General features: G+C 31.0%; 1 protein-coding gene across 1 annotated transcript in view; it reads right to left on the bottom strand.

Annotated features, from left to right (window-relative positions):
- LOC106478013 (coatomer subunit beta') overlaps window positions 1-9,808 on the bottom strand; it is a 51,902-nt gene that overhangs the window by 37,639 nt on the left and 4,455 nt on the right. The window contains exon 3 of the mRNA XM_013938516.2: window positions 6,292-6,378. Coding sequence (XP_013793970.2) covers window positions 6,292-6,378 — 87 coding nt within the window. The remainder of the gene's footprint in view (window positions 1-6,291; window positions 6,379-9,808) is intronic.

Below are 9,808 nucleotides of genomic sequence, written 5' to 3'. Positions count from 1 at the left end.
GTATTTACTTAAAGTAAACTAATAAATAGGTAGACAATAACAATGTGTATACTGTGTGAAGAATACCCTACCTACCTACGGACGTGTTAGTAATTATATATATATATATATATATATATATATATATATAATACGATCTAACCTTCACATTGTTCAGCATGAAAATAGCAAAAAAAGGATAATTCAGTGACTACTTTCTTTCAATAAGCTGTCTGAAACCACAGATGTAACATTCAAAGTTGTAAGAATAATGGTTCTTAAATAAAAGTCTATAGAGTAGAAACCATTTCTATTAAAGAATCTAAAACTATTGAACAACCTAGTTTACACTTTCAGTTGACTTAAAAATATATACTTGATATTCTAGAGTTGTGTGGTTTTAAGTAATCCACAGTTATGAAATCAAAAAGACATAAAAAACAATGTACATTAACATTACATAGCTTATATCAACCCACAAAATAAAAAAAAGCAATTATGTTAAAATCAAACAAAGATGAAAACTTTCATTATTTCAATTAAAGTACTCATTTACTTTACATTGATTGGGTCTTTATAAAATTTAGTGTACACGTTCCAGTTAGGCTTGAGAGTATAGGTATTGTCTTATTTACAGAAAAAAAATGGTATGTAGAATGTCCTCTTTGTTAGCTAAGATTGTTCTTCATTTGTCAAAGGTAAGACTGGAATAAAAGAACACCAAATTTATACTGGAAGTGACCAGTAGAATGACCTGGAACACATTCTAGATACTCACTGTTGTCACAGTTCTTCAATCCAACAATCATTTGGCTTTTTTATTACATTTATCAATTGTTCCATAATTAAGCTTTTTTCAATATATCATAAATGTTTTGAATTAACCAGAGGCCACAGTTTTGGTTGAAGTATACACACACACACCATTAATCATGGAGGAGATAAGCAATGGCTGATTATTCTATTTTCAAATGGCAGCAATGATCTTTATGTTCTTATATTTATACGTTCAATGACCGTCATTTCTACAAGACTTACATAAGTACACTGTAAAGAAATCCAAGGATTTTGTTTCAAAGATAAAAATCATCAATCTGAAAAATAAATACATGGTATCATTTGATGCAAAAATTTTGTTCACAAAAGTTCCATTAACTCATGCTCTAGATGTTTTACCAAAAAAGCTTGATGAGGCAAGCACACGTCCAGAAAAAAAAAGAAGAAATCATTACCCTATTAAATTATGTCTTAACAACTCCTATTTTCAATTCAACAACGAACATCATCAACAGAATCAAGAACTCAGCATGGGAAGACCTCTATCACATCTCATCTGTGACATTTTCATGGATGACTTTGAATACTGTCATGATATAAAGACTGTTTGGTTTAAATATTATTGATTAATTTATTTTTGTGAGTGAATATTTTATTATTTTTAAGTTTTGTTATAATAAGAGTTAAAAACTGACAAATGTAGGAAGTTTTGTTAATAATTCATTGACGTTGAGAATAAAGAAGACGGACAAACGAGTAAGTGATAATGATATAAATAGTGTGAGATGAGCGGGAAGCAACAGACAGACATATAATAGCAAAAGAGAATAAAGTTGGTGTGAAGTTAACCGTGGAAGTGATAGACCTAACAATTGACATAGACCTAATATTTGATATATTAGAGTGAAACTAACAGTAGAAAAGCAAATAAGAAAATTAATTTTATTCCATCAAAGCGTGGTCCTAAAGTATTTGAATCAGCCTGAGTACACTTTGACAAAAGGAACAGAGGATCTTCAAAAGAAAGAAGATCAAATGATTATGGTAACTCGTGCCACAATTGTAAGTGAATTACAGAGAATACTAATGCAATAGAAACAGAGAAGATAGTTGGACTTGTGAACTGAAATTCTAAAGTAATTGAGTAGGCCTAAGTGGATATTTGACAAGGAGAGAACTACGTATATAGTATTTATATGTCCATAATATCTATAGTGTTGAAGAATTTATTGTACATATGTTAACTTGTTCTGAATATATACATTATTTTCAAAACAATTGAAGTGCGTGCTGTTTATTCATCGTTGAATTTATCGTTAACAACTCACAGACACCTAAGAATCCTGAGCCCAACAACAGCATAGTACATATTTATACTATTAAGAAATATAACTAAAAGCCTTTAAATTCTAACAATTGGTGAAGAATTATATTTTAAATTCTGACAAATACAAATTGTTCAACCAAGTACTACTAAAACCATATTTATACACACACACACACACACACACACACACTATGTAGATGACACTTTCACTGTAAAACCCAAAGACAACCGCTGGTTAAGGAAATTTAATGGCTTATTCAATTCCATTGATTCTTCCATAAAGTTCACTTATGACGCCAAAAGTGATAACAAAATTGCCTTGTTAGATGTTCTAATCACAAGAAATTTCTATGACACAATTGAAACAGAAGTTTATCGAAATCCAAACAGCATCAATCTATTCCCCCACAAAAGATCAAATCATATATACAACCAAAAAAATTGATGTTTATAAAACATTAATTTGGCACATGCTCAATACCTGCTCAAACCAAAAATAAATCGAACAAGAAATCAACTACTTAAAAAATGTTGCTACATCAAGAGGATTTGATACCAATTTAATTAACAGGTTGTTCTACAAAATCAAAAAGGAGTTTTATAAACAAAGCCAAGGAAATAATGTGGAAAAAACAAACTCTATAGTTTACCTTATTACCAGGAAATCTCAAATAAAACAAATAAATTATTGAACAACCAAATCAAACCAACCTTTAAACCTACTGGACAATATTCATGTAAACTAAATAAAGGGAAAGACCCCATCAACAGTTTCCAGAAACAAGGAATATATTTGATCCAATTCTCATGCAACAAAATATAAATAGGTCAAAGTAAAAGGTTACGGAGCATGAGAATAAAAGAACAGAAAGATCATTGCTGCCATTTGGAAATAGAAAAATCAGTCATCGTCGCTGCTCATGTATACCTAAATGACCACATAATCAAATTCACAGAAACAAAATTCATTGCAGAACCTAAAATTTTCACCTAAGAAATATTAGAGAAGCTATTTAAATACACAAGAATGCAGACAAACTAATAAACGATGATATGGGCTTTTAACTTAATATGTATGAAGAAATCAGACCAAGAAAACAACACTTGCAAGCTGTTGCTGTACACCCACACAGTATACCCTTGAAAATGTGGTATGCTTAAACTAGATGGGGTAATCATCTTCATATTTCATGTTTGTTTTTCATTATTTAATTTGTGTTTATAAAGCTGTTAATGTTTAGAAGTTACTATCACTTGAGAATTCATAATAGGTAAGAAGGAAAAAAACATTTTTCCGTCTTTTTCTTTAGTAATGAAAGAAACCAGTAAACAGTTGTTTAGTACATGAAGTTTCTCTTCTAGGTAGAAACCATCATATGTATACTAAACAACTGTTTCCAATCTCAGTAGGGAGTTCCTGTATTACTTTTGGTTGTTCTACGTATGATGGTTTCTACCTAGAAGAGAAACATCATGTACTAAACAACTGTTTCCAATCTCAGTAGGGAGTTCCTGTATTACTTTTGGTTGTTCTACGTATGATGGTTTCTACCTAGAAGAGAAACTTCATATACTAAACAACTGTTTCCAATCTCAGTAGGGAGTTCCTGTATTACTTTTGGTTGTTCTACGTATGATGGTTTCTACCTAGAAGAGAAACTTCATATACTAAACAACTGTTTCCAATCTCAGTAGGGAGTTCCTGTATTACTTTTGGTTGTTCTATGTATGATGGTTTCTACCTAGAAGAGAAACTTCATGTACTAAACAACTGTTTCCAGTCTCAGTAGGGAGTTCCTGTATTACTTTTGGTTGTTCCATGAAGTTTCTCTTCTAGGTAGAAACCATCACATGTAGAACAACCAAAAGTAATACAGGAACTCCCTACTGATATTGGAAACAGTTGTTTAGTACATGAAGTTTCTCTTCTAGGTAGAAACCATCATACATAGAACAACCAAAAGTAATACAGGAACTCCCTACTGAGACTGGAAACAGTTGTTTAGTATATGATGTTTCTCTTCTAGGTAGAAACTACTGTTATCATGAAACAACTTAGAACAATACAGGAACTCTCTACTGAGAGTATTTGTAAAGAAACAGCTACACAAATGCAACTTACACATTACAAAATTGAATCCGTCTGTAAACACATTGATATATATATATATATATATATGACAATGTACTTTTTTCCAAGCTGTGCTACAATCACACAGTTGTTCCTAGAACAGCTCTGCTTGCAATAGCATATGAAATGACAGTCCATATGCTTTCTGTATGCATTTCAGAACAGAAACATAACTATAGAAATGTTCAGATACAGTTTTACAGTCTACTTATCTACAGTGTGTGAACAATCACTGTGACATAACTACAAAAGTTCCAGCAAGTTTCTCCAGTTTAGTTGTATTTCTCATTTTGTAGAAGAAAAATAAACTGATTTCCATTTTGTGTAAAAATAAGAAAAAAAAAGGTGTTTATTGGCAGAAATTTGAAATTATCATTAGAGGCATGGAAATATCAATTGAACTTAGTCTGACACGAACAAGCCCAATATCTCATGTTTGAGATGTTTCGGTTATTTAACAAGAGAATACAATTCAGTTTATTCTTTTTCTATAATAATTTGCTAAAATTTTCAGTAAATACATATTTTTTGAAAAGTTTTAGATTAAAAACTTATTTCTTGTATTTTTACCTACAAACTGAATTTCACACCACTTACAGAACAATATGTCTTTTACCATCATGCAGTTTGCATGTTCCCTGTTATTTGTACTCATTAAGTGTACATATTATACACATTGTTCTTTAAATGGTGTGAAATTTAGTTTGTAAGTAAAATAAACAAATAAGTTAGGCTAATATTTCCCCTAACAATTTTTGCAACTACTTTTATTATTTTACAGTTTCTCCTCTTTTACCCCTTTTGCAAAGGGTAGGTCAAAGTATGCATGTTGTAATGTACTTACATTCACAATTAAATTAAACTACTTTAATATCAATGTATTAGAATAAAACTGGCATCAAAACATAGTTAACAAATCAAAATTTAATATAAGTTTTAAGTTCTTAATTTTATTAGGAAATATTTAAAACAATCCTCAAACTTCCCTAGTATGACAATTGTGACATTTGCTCTCTAGGTCTTCCCTCTTCTCTAATTTATTTACCTCCCCTCCAAAAAAAGTACAGTTTAATGTAGGTTACTCATTATAGTATAAAAATTACTCAGGCAAATCATAAGTTATAGTTTTCAATCTTATTTGTATACAGAGCCAAAGACTACAAAATTAGACCCACTTGCCACACTCACAAGTCACACCCAATCTTTCACAAATTGTCAATAGTTCTCTCTCACATTTAATATTATATTGTTTTCTGTACAGGGCATTGTCTAGTTCATCAATCGAGCAGTCAACACTAACTATATATATATATATATTTACAAACAAATTTTTAGTAAAATTACTTAATTAAAAAAAAATTGATTTTTTAAAACAAAAGAACTGTAATGTTTACTGAAAGTTTGCCAAATTTTGTGAATATACATTAAGAACTTTCAGAGTTATAGTGTGTATACCTTCCTGGTGGTTACAAGGTCATGTAAAATACATGAGCCCATTGCAACAGGATAAAGATCAATATCATGTAGGCGTGAAGTTTTTCCCTCTATACTAGCTCTCATTTAATAGAAAATGAGTGAAAGTTTAAATCTTGTTGTACCTTAACTTTTTAGGTTCTATTAACCCAGAACAACACAAATTAAATATTATGTTCAGCAGTCAAGATCTGTTTCATTAGTGTTATAAGACTATATAGTCTAGAATTTCATATGAACAATTTGCTAGCAAAATCACCTGACATAAACATTTCAAACTTAACAGGTAGGATCTTGAATACAATACAGCTCAATGATTAACAATGTACATGATTCTTGCTCAAAGTGAAAGACGTACATAGTACCATAAAAAATATATAAAAATCTTAGTGATTCAGTAAAGTCAACTGAAGTATTTATATTAATAGTTTTAAAATAATTATACATATTATAAAGGAAATCACTGTAAAAACCTGAGTAAATACATATTATAAAAACTGTGGTCAAACCAACTTCTGTAGTTCACCAATTACCTTACAACTGTCAAAATATACTTTAAAGAAAATTACATGATACGAGTTCATTGCATCATAAGAAAACTTACTGAGCCAGTTATGATCCAGTTTTTCCTTGGCACAAACTTTGCTGCTCTTACAGGTAGATCGCACACTTCAAATGACTTTACAAGTTGCTAAAAAATAAAATTAATAATACAACTGTTAGACAGTTAAAAACAAAAATTAATTTTCCAAAAAAAGTATTTTAAATTAACTTTCTTATCATTAGCTCAGGTAAAATGTTTCTTAATTGTTTCTATGTATTAAAGAAATATTTACCTAAAATTAAATTAAAATCTCTAATTAACACTTTCATTTTATAACTGTACATTTAGTTTATAAAATATTAAAATCTTTACTAATTATGTTTTTCAAAAACTATAGAAAACTGCTGGTGAAAAAACTTTTTTTTATATCCAAAATATGATCATCCTCACATGTAGGACTATTACATCTCATTTACTTCAATACGTAACAAAAGTCATATTTAAATTAAAGGGGCTAACATTCATGAGCAAATGCAATATGTCTCCACCAAACAATCTCAACACGGCCAATTTTCACACCAGAAAAACCAAAAACTGTCTATATCACTGTTTGGGACCTGCAATAAGATATCCCATGCAAGTTAGGACATATACATGAATAGTTCATGAAAGCCCCAAATTGTGATTTTCTTGCTCAAAAATTAAACAAAAGACAAAAATTGTCTACATCTGTGTTTGAGACTTGTAAAAAAGTATCTTTGTTCCAAATCTCATGTAAATTGGCCAAAATACAACAGAGTAATTTTTAAAAAACCTAAAATTATGTTTTTTGTGGCATCTTGACTCTCCTATAATTACTAAAAATTGGTAAACCCAACATTTTTGTTTGTCAATGTAGAAAAGTATCTTTGTACCACATCCCATGTAAACTGGTTAAAATACAGCTAAGTAATTGACCACAAACCCTAAAATTATGCCACTTTTGTGAGCTCTGATCCCCTAAAAAGACTCAAAATGTGTAAATTTGTAATTTTGCCAATTTTCACCTCGATTGCTGCAAATATGACCACACAGGAACTCAAAATATACATTTCTGGGTTGTTTGGCCTTTCACCCCATAAAATCATTAAAATGAAAAAGGTGATTGGATGTATTGGACCAAGACATAACCCTACCGTGTTTCAAGTCAATCTGCCAAGAAATGAAGGAATGGCAGTTGACTTAAAAATGTTTGGAAGAAAGAAAGAAGGAACAACATAAAAACAGTACGTCTTTCTGTGGAGACATAGTAAATAGCTATTTTAAACATGAATTAATATAACTGAAGGCTACATAACCAAGCTTATTTAAATGTGATGAATGAGATACTATGTACAACATCATATATCTAAATATGAATTACAGACAGAATCTAAGGTAATCTTATATGCTTCCAAAACCCTTCTGAATGTACACTCCTTATGTATATGTAATTCAAATAATAAAGGACAGCAGTTACATTCAACAGATCAAGAAAGTACTAAGAAAACCACATCTTCTAAACTAAAATTATTAAAAACAATCTTAAATCCAGCCCTTATCATTCATATACTTATAAAGCTTTTTCTGAAACTCAATTAAATTTACCGCCTCTACAAAATCTGAAGCAACCCATTCCAAAGGCCAACCACCCTGTTAGAAAAATGAAACTGTCTTAGTTGAAGATGACTCCTACCTTATCAAAATTTATATCTGTCCCCTAGTCCTACTATTCTCATTGTTAAATATGAAAAAAGATGATGCATCAACACTATCAATACCCTTTACAATCTTAAACACCTCAATCAGATACTCCCAAACTCTTCTTTCTTTCTTTCAAGAGAAAACAATTTGAGAGATTTCAGCCTCTCCTTATATGTCAGCCCCTCCATCCCAGGCATTATTCTAGTAACCTTTCTCAGAATCTTTTCCAATGACTCAATGTCTTTCCACAGATAAGGAGCCCAAGACTGAACACAATATTCCAAATGAGGCCTAACCAGTGGCCTGTACAATGAAATTATAACCTATTTAGACTGATATTCAATATTTCTGTAGATACAACCTAAAATCCTACTTGCCCTACAACTAGCAACAACACACTGCTTGGATGGCTTTAGAGACTGATCAACTATTACACAAAGATCCCTTTCCTTCATAACACTATTAAGGTTATTCCCATCCAAATTATACTTATAATTCAAATTATGATAACCCACATGCATTATCTTTCATTTATTATAATTAAAACCCATCTGACATTTACTTCCCCAACTCAATAATGATCTAAATCCTTTTTGTAAATAGCAGCATCCTCTTCACAGTTAGCAACACCCAAGACCTTAATATCATCTGCAAATTTAAGTAATTTATTGACTATTCCTTCATCTGTGTCTTTGATGTAAATAAAAAAGAGCAAAGGTCCTAAGACTGAGCCCTGAGGTACCCCACTTGTGAAATTAATCCAGTTTGACTGAACTCCATTTGTAACAACCTTCTCCTTTCTTCAATCCACCCACTCTTCTATCCAATTTGCTAACTTATCCCCCACATCTATAGAGATAATTTTGTTTACAAGCCATTTATGTGGCATCTTGTAAAATGCTTTCTGAAAATCCAGATACACCAAATCTACACCATTACCCTCGTCTACATAAGCAGTAACCTTTTCAAAGAATGTTAAAAGATTCTTAAGGCAAAATTTTCCCTTAGTGAAACAATGTTGACTATCCAATAAAATTCTAAATTTTGTTAAATGACGTTGCAAAGCATCTTTTAATAGACTTTCCAAAACTTTTCCCACAACTGATGTAAGACTAATGGGTCTATAATTACTGGGACAATTTTATCACCTCCCTTGAAAAGAGGAGTTACATTAGCTAACTTCCAATCCTTTGGTACCTGCCCACTATTCAAGAACTGACAAAAAATAGTAGTAAGTGGCTTACATATCCAATCTTTAACCTCCTTCAAAACCCTTGGGGAAATATTATCTGGCCCAGGAGCCTTATTGTTTTTTAAACTTACCAATTTTTTCTTGTCCTGCTCAGAATTAATGCAGTCATCTTGTTTGATCTCGTTTTCATTCATTAACTGTTCAAGATGTCGAATACTGCTTAAATCTTTGTTAGTACAAACCAAAGAAAAAAGGTTTTTTACCTGCAGCTACCCTGAATATGTTTATCTTGAATATTTAAAAATTTTCCACATCTGATCAGTTTCACCAAATAACTCAGCTGCCCAATTCACAACAGATAATTGTTGTTGCATCCCTTCTAAATTTGCTTTTTTGAAAATTGTAACCAAAATGATATTATTCCTTATCTCCATATGCAGAAAAACATCAAACCTAATACAGCAATGATCACTTGTACCCAGATGTTCCCCAATTTCCACCCTCTCGATCATTTCTATATTTGAGGTTAACAATAAATCTAAAATAGCATGGTTTTTAGTACGTTCCTTGACTAATTGGTGAAGAAAGCCACCTTGAACAGTTTCCAAAAACCTTTCTCCCTCAGCGTTTGACTAGAATTTCCCAATCTATATACATGAAATT

The sequence above is a fragment of the Limulus polyphemus genome, unplaced genomic scaffold, assembly GCF_000517525.1.
Source record: "Limulus polyphemus unplaced genomic scaffold, Limulus_polyphemus-2.1.2 Scaffold172, whole genome shotgun sequence".
Classification (NCBI taxonomy): Eukaryota; Metazoa; Arthropoda; class Merostomata; order Xiphosura; family Limulidae; genus Limulus; species Limulus polyphemus.
Note: the sequence above shows the minus strand (reverse complement) of the source record. Positions and strands in the feature narration are given on the sequence as shown.